This window comes from Pecten maximus, chromosome 4 (assembly GCF_902652985.1).
Source record: "Pecten maximus chromosome 4, xPecMax1.1, whole genome shotgun sequence".
NCBI lineage: Eukaryota > Metazoa > Mollusca > Bivalvia > Pectinida > Pectinidae > Pecten > Pecten maximus.
The window spans coordinates 4241121-4259713 of NC_047018.1; the positions used below are offsets into that span (position 1 = coordinate 4241121).

At 34.5% G+C, this 18593-nt stretch overlaps 1 protein-coding gene across 1 annotated transcript in view; it reads left to right on the plus strand.

Moving 5' to 3' along the window:
* LOC117325018 (DNA-directed RNA polymerase I subunit RPA1-like) overlaps positions 1-18593 on the plus strand; it is a 90302-nt gene that overhangs the window by 67697 nt on the left and 4012 nt on the right. The window contains exons 22-32 of the mRNA XM_033880892.1: positions 65-193; positions 480-635; positions 1059-1249; positions 2138-2267; positions 3696-3806; positions 7327-7551; positions 9114-9169; positions 9507-9677; positions 10000-10226; positions 10702-10823; positions 11294-11371. Of these exons, the coding sequence (XP_033736783.1) occupies positions 65-193; positions 480-635; positions 1059-1249; positions 2138-2267; positions 3696-3806; positions 7327-7551; positions 9114-9169; positions 9507-9677; positions 10000-10226; positions 10702-10823; positions 11294-11371 (1596 nt within the window). The remainder of the gene's footprint in view (positions 1-64; positions 194-479; positions 636-1058; positions 1250-2137; positions 2268-3695; positions 3807-7326; positions 7552-9113; positions 9170-9506; positions 9678-9999; positions 10227-10701; positions 10824-11293; positions 11372-18593) is intronic.

Here is an 18593-nt window from a genome sequence, read left to right on the forward strand (position 1 = left end):
GTGATGAAATGAATTTATCTATGGACAATTGAGGATAGACAATACCTGTGATTCCTTTTGACAGGGTCTCATTGATACAGCTGTGAAGACAAGTCGGAGTGGGTACCTACAGAGGTGTCTAGTTAAACATTTGGAGGGGGTGTTTGTTAACTATGACCTGACGGTGAGAGACAGTGATGGCAGTGTTATCCAGGTAACTAACTAGGAAATTCTTCAAAATCTGAGTAAGATATACTCTATCTTCACATTACATCACGAGTCTTAAAAACAATATGGCTACAGTTAAAAACAATATGGCTACAGTTATGTATATCAGATATGTAATGTGTCACAGAGTGAAATATAAAAAAAATCATGTCATTTTGGAGATTATAGATTATAGCAGGATGAGGTTTTTGTGATAATAAAGGTTACAATACAGTGATGGCTATGAACAGTTTTGATGAACATCAGTGTAAGATTAGCTGTATTTTTGTCAGTTTTACTATGGTGAGGATGGACTCGACATATCAAAGACTGGGTTTATTACCCCCAAGATGTACCCTTTCCTCCTAGACAACCGGTCGGTACTAACAACACACAACAATGACCACAGCCATGTCGATGACAAAAGTGTACGAAAGTGGACCAAAAAGGTAACAAACGAAATCTTTAAGGTGCTGATACTTTGAAAGCGTACAAGTTTCAATGCATTGATTTGTTTACTTTCCAAGCATACTTCTGGACAAGAAATAAAACAAGTGACAAAAAGTTTACGACATTTTGCAATATCATATTATTTTTGTCTGTACAAGAATGTACATGTATAATCATCAGTGTTAATAATTAAAGGTAAGTTTTGAAAATTTTTATCTCATTTCAAAATTAGCAACAAGTTCCTATCTTCTTTGTTCCAAGAATAACTTTGATTTTAAATGTACGTGTATTTGACTTCTGGTAGTAGTAAATTTACATGATCGTGTATTACCTGACTTAGCTTTTTACAGTCATGGAGGTGAAATGTTTTTTAGATTATCAATAGACTTGCTGAATCTATCTCCTTTAACTGGGTTTTGTAGATAATGAAATGGAGGAAACATGCCAAAAAGAAAAATTCAGTAAGTGAGAGAAATTCTGGATTTCTGAACTTCTGCAAAAAGTCCAAGTTACCTGGATCACACGACAAGAATTTGGATAAAAATGGACGTACTTCTGGGGCTTGTCTGATGTGTAATGAATGGAGAGCATTGGATGACAAGGCAAAGCAAAAGTAAGTAGAGTGATTGGGGACCTCTTCAGTAGGTTATGGCTTCATGTTTACATTTGTCCCTCTCAATGAAATAGTGGCATATTAACATTATCATATATACTTAGTTGGGGCACCAAGTATTATTTCATTAGTAATAGAAGGAACAAATTGTGCAAATTGGACAGTGCATTTTTATGTCAATCACCTTTTGTCCGTCTGTAAACAATTATTTTTCAACGTTTTCTCCAGACCCTTGGATCAGTTTCAATGAAATTTTGCACAAACCTTCCATGACTAAAGGTCAACCAAATTCTCCTATCCCCAGTGGCCTGATGGGCAGGGCGAAAAATGGACAAATTTGCAGAAATATTTTATAACTCGGGTGACAACTATGTCCTATTGACCTTGATTGTCTATTAATCAGCTTTAAGAGATATTGTCAGGTACATTATAATAGATAGGGACAGATATTATAACACGTCCAAACCCCAGTACAACACAGTCCACAGAAATACACGTTGTAATTAGTTCTAACAAATCTAAAAGATAATAAAACAAATGATTTTACACAATAATTTTCTAACACTTTTTCTGCACATAGCTTTTTACCTTGCCACAACAAAGGAGCGAAAGTAAGATTAACATGTTATCTTTCTGTCAGCGTCATAATCAACATGGTAAAGTTCTCTCCCAGTTTCTCATATGTCTCGTGTATAGCTAGATCACAGTGTATGAAGTAACAATAAGGAATACCTCAGAAGATTACCCCTGAATGCTTTAAGATGATAAAGCAGTTATTGATTGTTAGAGAATCCGTGAAACATGTACAATGAATGTTGTAATTGATTTTAAATGAATTTTGAAGCGATTTCCAACAAAAGCCTAATACATGTTTTATGTTATATTCAGATTTACCAAGTTGTCAGGGCGGTGTCCAGATCCCGCTACAGCCATCTATTTTCCCTACCAACAAGGCGGCGTCTTCTCGGAGAAGTTTGAGTCAATGGTAAAGAACTTCTCAACCAATGAACTGAAAAAGGTAGTGAACAAAGAATAATTCTGCTCTTTTCCTTATGAAATTGTGAAGGCTATGGAAGTGAGAAAAGCTTAGCACTGAACGTTTTATATTAAACATACCAAAACTTACTACCCCTCTAAGTCACTCTTTTCTTTCTGTACAATTCTCTGTTATATTCTTAATTTCTACTTTAATTAATTTATTTTATTTTATTTATTTTGAATAAGCTAAACCAATATCCACTACCATCAAGTTATAATGTTAATGAGTAGTGAAGGATGAGTCTGTAGGGCCAGCAGTGTTAACATTGAGTTATAATGTTTATGGGTAGTGAAGGACGAGTCTGTAGGGCCAGCAGTGTTAACATTGAGTTATAATGTTTATGGGTAGTGAAGGACGAGTCTGTAGGGCCAGCAGTGTTAACATTGAGTTATAATGTTTATGAGTAGTGAAGGACGAGTCTGTAGGGCCAGCAGTGTTAACATTGAGTTATAATGTTTATGGGTAGTGAAGGATGAGTCTGTAGGGCCGACAGTGTTAACATTGAGTTATAATGTTTATGGGTAGTGAAGGATGAGTCTGTAGGGCCAGCAGTGTTAACATTGAGTTATAATGTTTATGGGTAGTGAAGGATGAGTCTGTAGGGCCAGCAGTGTTAACATTGAGTTATAATGTTTATGGGTAGTGAAGGATGAGTCTGTAGGGCCAGCAGTGTTAACATTGAGTTATAATGTTTATGGGTAGTGAAGGATGAGTCTGTAGGGCCGACAGTGTTAACATTGAGTTATAATGTTTATGGGTAGTGAAGGATGAGTCTGTAGGGCCAGCAGTGTTAACATTGAGTTATAATGTTTATGGGTAGTGAAGGATGAGTCTGTAGGGCCGACAGTGTTAACATTGAGTTATAATGTTTATGGGTAGTGAAGGATGAGTCTGTAGGGCCAGCAGTGTTAACATTGAGTTATAATGTTTATGGGTAGTGAAGGATGAGTCTGTAGGGCCAGCAGTGTTAACATTGAGTTATAATGTTTATGGGTAGTGAAGGATGAGTCTGTAGGGCCAGCAGTGTTAACATTGAGTTATAATGTTTATGGGTAGTGAAGGATGAGTCTGTAGGGCCAGCAGTGTTAACATTGAGTTATAATGTTTATGGGTAGTGAAGGATGAGTCTGTAGGGCCAGCAGTGTTAACATTGAGTTATAATGTTTATGGGTAGTGAAGGATGAGTCTGTAGGGCCGACAGTGTTAACATTGAGTTATAATGTTTATGGGTAATGAAGGGTGAGTCTGTAGTTCCAGCAGTGTTAACATTGAGTTATAATGTTTATGGGTAGTGAAGGATGAGTCTGTAGGGCCAGCAGTGTTAACATTGAGTTATAATGTTTATGGGTAGTGAAGGACGAGTCTGTAGGGCCCAGCAGTGTTAACATTGAGTGATTATTTTTACAGGTAGTGAAGGATGAGTCTATAGGGCCAGCAGAGTTCAACGCTTTGATGAGGAAAAAGATGATGAAGTCTTTGGTAGAACCTGGCGAGTCGGTGGGGGCCCTTTGCGCTCAGGTAGGTATTCTCACATGTTTTCATTGCTTTTCAAAACCAACACCTACTTATCTTTTTCTATCCAGATTCTATCCAGGACCCTGGCCACCAGCAATCACAAGGTCCTAGACTGTTTTTATCATAGAGTAAAAGGAAGCAATAAAAGCTTAAACATTTGATCGACTTGGGGCTACATACAGCTGGTAACAGGAAAGGTTCACTCTACCGAGAAATATCTAGGGAAGACAGGGATGATATACACAGGTTACAGCTGGTAACAGGAAAGGTTAACTCTACTGAGAAATATCTAGGGAAGACACAGGTTACAGCTGGTAACAGGAAAGGTTCACTCTACCGAGAAATATCAAGGGAAGACAGGGATGATATACACAGGTTACAACTGGTAACAGGAAAGGTTCACTCTACTGAGAAATATCTGGGGAAGATAGGGATGATATACACAGGTTACAGCTGGTAACAGGAAAGGGTCACTCTACTGAGAAATATCTAGGGAAGACACAGGTTACAGATTGTAACAAGAAAGGTTCACTCTACTGAGAAATATCTAGGCAAGACACCGGTTACAGATGGTAACAAGAAAGGTTCACTCTACTGAGAAATATCTAGGCAAGACAGGGAATGATATACACAGGTTTAACACCGGCGAGTGGTTTTAACACTCGTGTTCCTATAAATAAAGCTCAGAACTACAAAGTACATGTTGTACCCAAAAAATAGTTATAATTGTATCAGTTTAATTAAACACCTAATAGTATATAATTAGCTCACCTTCGGACCAAGGTGAGCTTATGCCATACCGTGGCGTCCGTCGTCCGTCGTCTGTCGTCCGTCCGTCGTCCTCCGTCCGTCCGTCCGTCAACAATTGACTTCTTCTTCATAACCGCTGATCAGAATTTAATCAAATTTGGTCAGAAGCATCCCTATGGGTAGGGGACTCAAAATTGTACAAATGATGGGGCTGGCCCCCCCAGGGGCCTGAGGGGCTGGGCCAAAAGGGGTCAATTTGGCTATATTGATATAAACGACTTCTTCTCTGAAACCGAGCAATGGATATCGCTCATACTTGCCTGGTAGCATCACTATGGGGTGAGGATTCAAAATTGTACAAATGATGGGGCTGGCCCCCCAGGGGCCTGAGGGGCAGGGCCAAAAGGGGTCAATTGGCCTATATTGATATAAACGACTTCTTCTCTGAAACTGAGCAATGGATATTGCTCATATTTGCCTGGTAGCATCACTATGGAGTGAGGATTCAAAATTGTACAAATGATGGGGCTGGCCCCCCAGGGGCCTGAGGGGCGGGGCCAAATGTGGTCAATTTGGCTATATTGATATAAACGACTTCTTCTCTGAAACCAAGCAATGGATATCGCTCATATTTTCCTGGTATCATCACTACGGGGTGGGGATTTAAAATTGTACAAATGATGGGGCTGTTCCCCCAGGGGCCTGAGGGCCGGGGCCAAATATGGTCAAATTAGCTATATTAATATAAACGACTTCTTCTCTGAAACCGAGCAATGGATATCACTCATATTTGCCTGGTAGCATCACTATGGGGTGAGGATTCAAAATTGTACAAATGATGGGGCTGGCCCCCCAGGGGCCTGAGGGGCGGGCACCAAATGTGGTCAATTGAGCTATATTGATATAAACAACTTCTTATCTGAAAGGGAACAATGGATATTGCTCATATTTGCCTGGTAGCATCACTATGGGAGTGAGGATTTAAAATTGTACAAATGATGGGGCCTGGCCCCCAGGGGCCTGAGGGCGGGGCCAAAAGGGGTCAATTGGCCTATATTGATATAAACGACTTCTTCTCTGAAACCGAGCAATGGATATCACTCATATTTGCCTGGTAGCATCACTATGGGGTGAGGATTCAAAATTGTACAAATGATGGGGCTGGCCCCCCAGGGGCCTGAGGGGCGGCACCAAATGTGGTCAATTGAGCTATATTGATATAAACAACTTCTTATCTGAAAGGGAACAATGGATATTGCTCATATTTGCCTGGTAGCATCACTATGGAGTGAGGATTTAAAATTGTACAAATGATTGGGCTGGCCCCCCAGGGGCCTGAGGGGCGGGGCCAAAAGGGGTCAATTGGCCTATATTGATATAAACGACTTCTTCTCTGAAACTGAGCAATGGATATTGCTCATATTTGCCTGGTAGCATCACTATGGAGTGAGGATTCAAAATTGTACAAATGATGGGGCTGGCCCCCCAGGGGCCTGAGGGGCGGGGCCAAATGTGGTCAATTTGGCTATATTGATATAAACGACTTCTCTGAAACTGAGCAATGGATATCGCTCATATTTTCCTGGTATCATCACTACGGGGTGGGGATTTAAAATTGTACAAATGATGGGGCTGTTCCCCCAGGGGCCTGAGGGGCGGGGCCAAAAGGGGTCAATTGGCCTATATTGATATAAACGACTTCTTTTCTGAAACTGAGCAATGGATATTGCTCATATTTGCCTGGTAGCATCACTATGGAGTGAGGATTCAAAATTGTACAAATGATGGGGCTGGCTCCCCAGGGGCCTGAGGGGCGGGGCCAAATGTGGTCAATTTGGCTATATTGATATAAACGACTTCTTCTCTGAAACCAAGCAATGGATATCGCTCATATTTTCCTGGTATCATCACTACGGGGTGGGGATTTAAAATTGTACAAATGATGGGGCTGTTCCCCCAGGGGCCTGAGGGGCGGGGCCAAATATGGTCAATTTGGCTATATTGATATAAACGACTTCTTTTCTGAAACCAAGCAATGGATATCACTCATATTTGCCTGGTAGCATCCCTATGGGGTGGGGATTCAAAATTGTACAAATGGTGGGGCTGACCCACAAGGGGCCTGAGAGGCGGGGCCAAAATTGGTCAATTTGTTTAAACAACTTCTTCTCTGAAACTAAGCAATGGATATTACTCACATTTGTATGGTAGCATGGTTATTGGGTGGGGATTCAAAATTGTACAAATGTTGGGGTTGACCCAGGCCGCCAGGGGGCTGAGGGGTGGGGCCAAGTGGGGTCTATTTGGCTAAATTGATTTAAACAAATTATTCTCTGAAACTTAGCATTGGTTTGACTGGTAGCATCCTATAGGGGTAGGGATTCAAAATTGTATAAAGGAAGGAGCTGACCCCCCAGGGGGCAGAGGGCAGGGTCAAAAAGGGTCAATTAGTCTTAACAAGATCTTCTCTGAAACCAAGTAATATGGATATCACTCACATTTGTGTGGTAGCATCCCTATGGGGTCGCGCCAAAAGTCAATTTCATTTCATGGATTAATGCACTTTTTGGCATTTTTAGCATTAAAATAAAACCAATGTTCATGTACCCATATAAAATGCTTATGATATATATTGACATAGCAATACCAGCGACAAATATACTGAAGCATCATTCTTGTTTCATATCTCATGAAACCAGGTGAGCGATACAGGCCCTCTGGGCCTCTTGTTATTGTAGTGTACCAATTAATAAAATGACAATTCCATCCACAGTCTATTGGGGAGCCCTCCACTCAGATGACTTTGAATACATTCCACTTTGCTGGACGAGGTGAGATGAATGTCACTTTGGGAATCCCACGTCTACGTGAGATACTTATGATAGCCAGCGCCAATATAAAGACACCTGCCATGGACATCCCAGTGTTCCCCACTCCTCAGGCACGACAGACTGCCAAGACTATACAGACACTCTTCAACAAGGTTACCCTAGGGGAGGTACGCCATTAATATCGCTAATCAGACACTTAAAATGGGTTATATTGTTGAAACTATAGACAAGCAAGTGTGGACAAGTTGATACTGACATAAAATTGATGTCAAATGGAAGTTGTACTTGTGATATATATAAAGAAGAAAGATGTCAAATTGTAATGGTCTTGTAAAACATAAAATGTGATGGCAAGTCGAAATAAATATCAAACTATGATAGTGTATTTGTTAAATGTTTCTGTAAAAGTTGTAATTTGTTTCTAATTCTAATTGAAAATGGTTCAGAAGTACTTTGTCAAATTGTAAAACATAAAAAGTGATGGCAAGTCAAAATAGATATCAAACAATGATAGTGTACTTGTTAAATGTTTCTGTAAAAGTAGTAATTTGTTTCTAATTCTAATTGAAAATGGTTCAGAAGTACTTTGTCAAATTGTAAAACATAAATAGTGATGGCAAGTCAAAAAAGATATCAAACCATGATAGTGTACTTGTTAAATGTTTCTGTAAAAGTTGTAATTTGTTTCTTATTTTAATTGAAAATGGTTCAGAAGTACTTTGTCAAATTGTAAAACATAAATAGTGATGTCAAGTCGAAATAGATATCAAACCATGATAGTGTACTTGTTAAATGTTTCTGTAAAAGTAGTAATTTGTTTCTAGTTCTAATTGAAAATGGTTCAGAAGTACTTTGTCAAATTGTAAAACATAAAAAGTGATGGCAAGTCGAAATAAATATCAAACTATGATAGTGTACTTGTTAAATGTTTCTGTAAAAGTTGTAATTTGTTTCTAATTTTAATTGAAAATGGTTCAGAAGTACTTTGTCAAATTGTAAAACATAAATAGTGATGTCAAGTCGAAATAGATATCAAACCATGATAGTGTACTTGTTAAATGTTTCTGTAAAAGTTGTAATTTGTTTCTAATTTTAATTGAAAATGGTTCAGAAGTACTTTGTCAAATTGTAAAACATAAATAGTGATGTCAAGTCGAAATAGATATCAAACAATGATAGTGTACTTGTTAAATGTTTCTGTAAAAGTTGTAATTTGTTTCTAGTTTTAATTGAAAATGGTTCAGAAGTACTTTGTCAAATTGTAAAACATAAATAGTGATGTCAAGTCGAAATAGATATCAAACTATGATAGTGTACTTGTTAAATGTTTCTGTAAAAGTTGTAATTTGTTTCTTATTCTAATTGAAAATGGTTCAGAAGTACTTTGTCAAATTGTAAAACATAAATAGTGATGGCAAGTCAAAAAAGATATCAAACAATGATAGTGTACTTGTTAAATGTTTCTGTAAAAGTTGTAATTTGTTTCTTATTCTAATTAAAAATGGTTCAGAAGTATTTTGTCAAATTGTAAAACATAAATAGTGATGGCAAGTCAAAATAGATATCAAACTTTGATAGTGTATTTGTTAAGTATTTCTGTAAAAGTTGTAATTTGTTTCTAATTCTAATTGAAAATGGTTCAGAAGTACTTGAAATGTTAAAAATGAATGCTATACTGAGGACCACTGTCTGATGGTTAATTCCATAGTAACTGATATCCTGTTCCTAGGTGCTTGAAGACATCAATATAACAGAATACACACTCATCAAAGGCAGATCCCTGGCGTAAGTAACCGGTAATCTATATCAGTTGTAAAGGTCTCATTTAGTTCCTTGAAATCAGCTGTATATAAATCATGTCATCATACCTATTAATCTGCTTTAGATATCAATCTTTAATTAAAATCCTTTAATCAATCATAGATAAATGTTATTTAAATGCTGAAAAGGAGGTATGTGTTAGTAGAAGTTTGTCATGATCTTAACAATCTCATCTGCTGAAAGTGTGTCTCCCATTAAATGGTTTAAGTTAAAACACAAACTTTTGTTCCAATATAATTGTATTGGACTAATTTACAGCCAAACACAAACTTATAATGCAATATGATTACATTATTTATAGCCAGAGGAAGCGTGTGTTTGACATTCGTTTCAAGTTCCTGCCCTACCGACTGTACAGAGAACGCCTGGGAGTGACTCCAGCCTCCATCCTAGCCTTCGTAGAGAAGACCTATATAAAGAGAATCATTATTCTCCTCAAGAGAAAAATGAATGAGGGTATAAGGAAAAGCAGGTAGGGTTGACTGGCACACTCCTAAAAATCTCAGTGTAGATTATTCAGTACAAGAATAAAGTAAGTTCCAGATTATCTTTAATATTGAAGCCTGTACAACCAAGTAAACAACAATAATTAAGAATTATGCACTATGATATACTAGTCTTCAAACGTATCCGATCTTTGTCCCCTACACTAAGGTCAAAGTCATGATCAATTCAATCAGAAAAAGGGATTTAAATTGGCAAATTGGGACTGTGTGATATCTGTTGATCTTGTTCAGTTAGAAATGCTTTCCAGAGGTATACTGGGTGTTAAACTGACCTTCTCTGATTTAAAGAGTGTTGACATCTGGGAAGTTACTGAAAAAAAACCTTCCAGACGAGGATGCAGAGGATACCTCTAAAGTAGACAATACCGGTGATCAGGGAGACTCGGATCTGGAGGACACGACCGAGGAAAGTAATGCAGTGGCTGACAAAGAAAAACAAAGACATGACGAAGAGAAAGAATATGATGAGGATATCAATGAAGAGGATGCACAGCCCGAGGAATTAGAGGAGCAAGGTATGTAGAGGAAATCAGAAGTAATTCTGGAACTCATCATGGAACATGGCTACTGTATATAATGATGGAGCTACAGGGTGTCTGTAGATTGACTCCTAAATTGATATAAGTAGCACGCAATGTCTAATCTCACATTGGTATGAATGAAATGGCAGTAGTAGTACACACATTGTATCACATTTATATACATAGTGGCCTATCACGACTGATTCACAGAAGGAATTGGATGCTTGGTATATATCACAACAGTGTAGGATTGGATTGCTTTGTCACTTTCATCAGACAATTGAGTCTAACCAGTGTGGAGTGACTAAAAATGTACATTTTTGTATGTAGAAAATAAGGATTTTCTGAGAAAAATTGACATCTGATTATATAATGAAAAGGCCTTTTTGAAAATGTGGTAGATGTTGTGAAAACATTAATTTACCGGAATCTCTTATCATCCTTAAATATACTTTAATTTTGTTGTAAGTTTCCATGGATGAGGACAGTGATGATGAGACGGGCTCCTCTGCCGAGGATGACATGGGTACAATGGAAGGTGGGGAAGGCAACCAAACTACAGACAAGATGACAGCCAGCATGAGAATAAATGTATGTATATTGTAATGTTCAAATATTATAAAAATGTCATTTGAATTTGGGAAGTTTTATTTTAAATACATGTATCAGAATTAATACTCAACAAATGGTTGACCCCAGGGGTTGAGTTGGCAGGCGCAGATGAAAAAATTTGAAATCTGGATTTGATGATCAATTCATTATTCATAAAAGAATATCAGATACTAAGGATCAAAATCTACACTAGAACAGAGGTTGGAAAGGGATAGAATTACTTATATCAGTCAAACAGTGTAAAACTTTTAACATTGTCTGAATCTTACAGTTGAACATTCCTTTAATAAATTCAGCTGTAAGGGTCATAATGTGTATTTTCAATAGAAGGGCTGGGAGGGCTAAGGGACTGAGATACTGAGTTGAAGGGTGAAAACATAAAATTACATTAACATTTACATTGTACATGTACTGTGTATGTAATATTTATTGAACTAATTCCATTACAGACTGTCCTGAAGTCAGCAAATGTTGATGACTATCAATTCGACCAAAAAAGGCAAGAATGGTGTCAAGTTAAGCTCCAGGTAAGTTAAACCATAAATAAGTTCTAACAAGGTTCTAATTTCTGATTACGTTTCAAAGGCCAGTGTTTCAGTCGTATATTAAAGTGAACTGGTCACATTAACCTTCATTGAGAACACCTTGTTTGTTCTGTCTATTACACCTTAGTACAAATTAGGATGTATTAACAGGTAAGGGAACAACTCAACAAACGATGGAAATATGTATAAACGGGATCTATACATCAGTGTCCATAATAAAACGATAAAATACAATCTCAAATTGATAAATACGGTGAAAGGTGATTCTACAATATCAAGTTGATAAATACAGTGAAAGGTGATTATACAATATCAAGTTGATAAATACGGTGAAAGGTGATTCTACAATATCAAGTTCATAAATACGGTGAAAGGTGATTATACAATATCAAGTTGATAAATACGGTGAAAGGTGATTCTACAATATCAAGTTGATAAATACGGTGAAAGGTGATTCTACAATATCAAGTTGATAAATACGGTGAAAGGGGAATCTACAATATCAAGTTGATAAATACAGTGAAAGGTGATTATACAATATCAAGTTGATAAAGACAGTGAAAGGTGATTATACAATATCAAGTTGATAAAGACAGTGAAAGGTGATTATACAATATCAAGTTGATAAATACGGTGAAAGGTGATTATACAATATCAAGTTGATAAATACGGTGAAAGGTGATTATACAATATCAAGTTGATAAATACGGTGAAAGGTTATTATACAATCTCTAGTTGATAAAGACAGTGAAAGGTGATACAATATCAAGTTGATTAAAGACAGTGAAAAGGTGATTTACAAATATCAAGTTGATAAATACGGTGAAAGGTGATTATACAATATCAAGTTGATAAATACGGTGAAAGGGGAATCTACAATATCAAGTTCATAAATACAGTGAAAGGTGATTCTACAATATCAAGTTGATAAAGACAGTGAAAGGTGATTATACAATATCAAGTTGATAAATACAGTGAAAGGTGATTATACAATATCAAGTTGATAAAGACAGTGAAAGGGATTATACAATATCAAAGTTGATAAATCGGTGAAAGGGCTTATACAATATCCAAGTTTGATAAATACGGTGAAAGGGGAATCTTAACAATATCAAGTTCATAAATACAGTGACAAGGTGATTATACAATCTCAAGTTTGATAAAGACAGTGAAAGGTGATTATACAATATCAAGTTGATAAAGACAGTGAAAGGTGATTATACAATATCAAGTTGATAAAGACAGTGGAAGGTGATTATACAATATCAAGTTGATAAAGACAGTGGAAGGTGATTATACAATATCAAGTTGATAAAGACAGTGAAAGGTTATTATACAATATCAAGTTGATAAATACAGTGGAAGGTGATTATACAATATAAAGTTGATAAAGACAGTGAAAGGTGATTATACAATATAAAGTTGATAAAGACAGTGGAAGGTTATTATACAATCTCAAGTTGATAAAGACAGTGAAAGGTGATTATACAATATCAAGTTGATAAAGACAGTGAAAGGTGATTATACAATATCAAGTTGATAAAGACAGTGAAAGGTGATTATACAATATCAAGTTGATAAAGACAGTGAAAGGTGATTATACAATATCAAGTTGATAAAGACAGTGAAGGTTATTATACAATCTCAAGTTGATAAAGACAGTGGAAGGTTATTATACAATATCAAGTTGATAAATACGGTGAAAGGTGATTATACAATATCAAGTTGATAAAGACAGTGAAAGGTTATTATACAATATCAAGTTGATAAAGACAGTGGAAGGTGATTATACAATATAAAGTTGATAAAGACAGTGGAAGGTTATTATACAATATAAAGTTGATAAATACAGTGGAAGGTGATTCTACAATATAAAGTTGATAAAGACAGTGAAAGGTGATTATACAATATAAAGTTGATAAAGACAGTGGAAGGTGATTATACAATATAAAGTTGATAAAGACAGTGGAAGGTGATTATACAATATAAAGTTGATAAAGACAGTGGAAGGTGATTCTACAATATCAAGTTGATAAAGACAGTGAAAGGTGATTATACAATATAAAGTTGATAAAGACAGTGGAAGGTGATTATACAATATCAAGTTGATAAAGACAGTGAAAGGTGATTATACAATATCAAGGTGATAAAGACAGTGGAAGGTGATTCTACAATATCAAGTTGATAAAGACAGTGGAAGGTGATTCTACAATATCAAGTTGATAAAGACAGTGAAAGGTGATTATACAATATCAAGGTGATAAAGACAGTGGAAGGTGATTCTACAATCTCAAGTTGATAAATACGATGAAAGGTTATTATACAATCTCTAGTTGATAAAGACAGTGAAAGGTGATTATACAATATCAAGTTGATAAAGACAGTGAAAGGTGATTATACAATATCAAGTTGATAAAGACAGTGAAAGGTTATTATACAATATAAAGTTGATAAATACAGTGAAAGGTGATTCTACAATCTCAAGTTGATAAATACAGTGAAAGGTGATTATACAATATCAAGTTGATAAAGACAGTGGAAGGTGATTCTACAATCTCTAGTTGATAAAGACAGTGAAAGGGGAATCTACAATATAAAGTTGATAAATACGGTGAAAGGGGAATCTACAATATCAAGTTGATAAAGACAGTGAAAGGTGATTATACAATATCAAGTTGATAAAGACAGTGAAAGGTGATTATACAATATCAAGTTGATAAAGACAGTGAAGGTGATTATACAATATCAAGTTGATAAAAACAGTGGAAGGTTATTATACAATATCAAGTTGATAAAGACAGTGGAAGGTTATTATACAATATCAAGTTGATAAAGACAGTGGAAGGTTATTATACAATATCAAGTTGATAAAGACAGTGGAAGGTTATTAATATCAAGTGATAAAGACAGTGGAAGGTTATTATAGCATCAAGTTGATAAAGACAGTGGAAGGTGATTATACAATATAAAGTTGATAAAGACAGTGGAAGGTTATTATACAATATAAAGTTGATAAATACAGTGGAAGGTGATTCTACAATATAAAGTTGATAAAGACAGTGAAAGGTGATTCTACAATATAAAGTTGATAAAGACAGTGGAAGGTTATTATACAATCTCAAGTTGATAAAGACAGTGAAAGGTTATTATACAATATCAAGTTGATAAAGACAGTGAAAGGTGATTATACAATATCAAGTTGATAAAGACAGTGAAAGGTGATTATACAATATCAAGTTGATAAAGACAGTGGAAGGTTATTATACAATATCAAGTTGATAAAGACAGTGGAAGGTTATTATACAATCTCAAGTTGATAAAGACAGTGGAAGGTTATTATACAATATCAAGTTGATAAAGACAGTGGAAGGTTATTATACAATATCAAGTTGATAAAGACAGTGGAAGGTTATTATACAATCTCAAGTTGATAAAGACAGTGGAAGGTGATTATACAATATAAAGTTGATAAAGACAGTGGAAGGTTATTATACAATATAAAGTTGATAAATACAGTGGAAGGTGATTCTACAATATAAAGTTGATAAAGACAGTGAAAGGTGATTATACAATATAAAGTTGATAAAGACAGTGGAAGGTGATTATACAATATAAAGTTGATAAAGACAGTGGAAGGTGATTATACAATATAAAGTTGATAAAGACAGTGGAAGGTGATTCTACAATATCAAGTTGATAAAGACAGTGAAAGGTGATTATACAATATAAAGTTGATAAAGACAGTGGAAGGTGATTATACAATATAAAGTTGATAAAGACAGTGAAAGGTGATTATACAATATCAAGGTGATAAAGACAGTGGAAGGTGATTCTACAATATCAAGTTGATAAAGACAGTGGAAGGTGATTCTACAATATCAAGTTGATAAAGACAGTGAAAGGTGATTATACAATATCAAGGTGATAAAGACAGTGGAAGGTGATTCTACAATCTCAAGTTGATAAATACGATGAAAGGTGATTCTACAATCTCAAGTTGATAAAGACAGTGGAAGGTGATTATACAATATAAAGTTGATAAAGACAGTGGAAGGTTATTATACAATATAAAGTTGATAAATACAGTGGAAGGTGATTCTACAATATAAAGTTGATAAAGACAGTGAAAGGTGATTATACAATATAAAGTTGATAAAGACAGTGGAAGGTGATTATACAATATAAAGTTGATAAAGACAGTGGAAGGTGATTATACAATATAAAGTTGATAAAGACAGTGGAAGGTGATTCTACAATATCAAGTTGATAAAGACAGTGAAAGGTGATTATACAATATAAAGTTGATAAAGACAGTGGAAGGTGATTATACAATATAAAGTTGATAAAGACAGTGAAAGGTGATTATACAATATCAAGGTGATAAAGACAGTGGAAGGTGATTCTACAATATCAAGTTGATAAAGACAGTGAAAGGTTTATTAAAAGACAGTGAAAGGTTATTATACAATCTCAAGTTGATAAAGACAGTGAAAGGTGATTCTACAATATCAAGTTGATAAAGACAGTGAAAGGTGATTCTACAATCTCTAGTTGATAAAGACAGTGAAAGGTTATTATACAATCTCAAGTTGATAAAGACAGTGAAAGGTTATTATACAATCTCAAGTTGATAAAGACAGTGAAAGGTGATTCTACAATCTCTAGTTGATAAAGACAGTGAAAGGTTATTATACAATATCAAGTTGATAAAGACAGTGAAAGGAGGTTCTACAATATCAAGTTGATAAAGACAGTGAAAGGTGATTCTACAATCTCTAGTTGATAAAGACAGTGAAAGGTTATTATACAATCTCAAGTTGATAAAGACAGTGAAAGGTTATTATACAATCTCAAGTTGATAAAGACAGTGAAAGGTGATTCTACAATCTCTAGTTGATAAAGACAGTGAAGGTTATTATACAATATCAAGTTGATAAAGACAGTGAAAGGTTATTATACAATCTCAAGTTGATAAAGACAGTGAAAGGTTATTATACAATCTCAAGTTGATAAAGACAGTGAAAGGTGATTCTACAATCTCTAGTTGATAAAGACAGTGAAAGGTTATTATACAATATCAAGTTGATAAATACAGTGAAAGGAGGTTCTACAATATCAAGTTGATAAAGACAGTGAAAGGTGATTCTACAATCTCTAGTTGATAAAGACAGTGAAAGGTTATTATACAATCTCAAGTTGATAAAGACAGTGAAAGGTTATTATACAATCTCAAGTTGATAAAGACAGTGAAAGGTGATTCTACAATCTCTAGTTGATAAAGACAGTGAAAGGTTATTATACAATATCAAGTTGATAAATACAGTGGAAGGTGATTATACAATATCAAGTTGATAAAGACAGTGAAAGGTGATTCTACAATCTCTAGTTGATAAAGACAGTGAAAGGTTATTATACAATATCAAGTTGATAAATACAGTGAAAGGAGGTTCTACAATATCAAGTTGATAAAGACAGTGAAAGGTGATTCTACAATCTCTAGTTGATAAAGACAGTGAAAGGTTATTATACAATCTCAAGTTGATAAAGACAGTGAAAGGTTATTATACAATCTCAAGTTGATAAGACAGTGAAAGGTGATTCTACAATCTCTAGTTGATAAAGACAGTGAAAGGTATTATACAATCTCAAGTTGATAAAGACAGTGAAAGGTTATTATACAATCTCAAGTTGATAAAGACAGTGAAAGGTGATTCTACAATCTCTAGTTGATAAAGACAGTGAAAGGTTATTATACAATCTCAAGTTGATAAAGACAGTGAAAGGTTATTATACAATATCAAGTTGATAAAGACAGTGAAAGGTGATTCTACAATCTCTAGTTGATAAAGACAGTGAAAGGTTATTATACAATCTCAAGTTGATAAAGACAGTGGAAAGGTTATTATACAATCTCAAGTTGATAAAGACAGTGAAAGGTGATTCTACAATCTCTAGTTGAAGATTGATAAAGACAGTGAAGGTTATTATACAATATCAAGTTTGATAATACAGTGGAAGGTGATTCTACCAATCTCTAGTTGATAAAGACAGTGAAAGGTTATTATACAATTCAATTTTAAAAAAAGTGAAAAAAAGGATTTAAACAATTGTAAAGGAATGAAATATTTAAATCCAGTTATAAAAAAATTTAAAAATTATTATAACAACAAAGTGATAAAGCAGTAAATTTTAAAAAAATTTTATAAGGTATAAAAAAAAAGTGGGTATAACATTAATTAAAACAGTGAAAGGTAATACAATTTCCCCAAATTTATAAAAAAAAAATGATTTACAATTAATTTAAAAGAAGTGAAAATTTTATACAAAAAGGTGATAAAACAGGGAATTTCCCAAATTCAGTTGATAAAGGGCGTGAAAGGTTTAAATATCATTTAAAAACATAAAAAAGGTTTCTTCAAGGAAAAACAGTGGGTGTTCATCAATTTGTGGGGGAAATTTTATAAATTAATTTTAAAAAATAAATACACAATATGGTGTAAAGATAAATTTTTTCACAAATAAGGTGTAAAACGGATAAAACAAAAAAAAACTTTGAAGGTTTTTAAAAAAAAAGTAATAAAAAACATATGGGGATAAAACATATAAAAAAAAAAATTTATAAAACATAAAGGGCCAAATTAAGTTTTTTTAAAGCAGTAAATTTAAAACCCAACCTTGATGGGATGGGAATTTTCCAAATGAAATAAACTAAAAATACACCTGGGTTTTTAAAAATAAATTTTTAAAAACTATGTGTAAGAGTTTCCCATTTTAAAAAGCCGTATAAAAAAACACATAAACATTTACCCCCGGGGAAAGGGTAAAAATCCAAAAACGTTTTGGGGGGTTACACACATTTAGTGGGGTTTTTAAAAAACTTTGGGATCTTAAAAATTTCCCAAAATTTTAAAAAAATTATCCCCTATGGAGTTTTAAAAAATTTGCCTTTAAGGTTTAAAAATTTAAATTTATCAAAAAATTTAAAGGGGGTTAACTCTTTCAAAAAACTCCCCCCTTTTTTGGTTTGACATTTAAGTCCTTTCGCTTTTTAAAAATTTTCTTTTCATAAAAAAAACAAAAAAAAAAAATTGGCAAAAAGGTTAAAATAAAAGGGAAAAACAAAAAAAATTTTAAAAAGGAAATGAAATTAAAAAATAAGCTTTTCCCCCCGGGGGGGAATTTGTAAAATTGGGGGTTTTAAAAA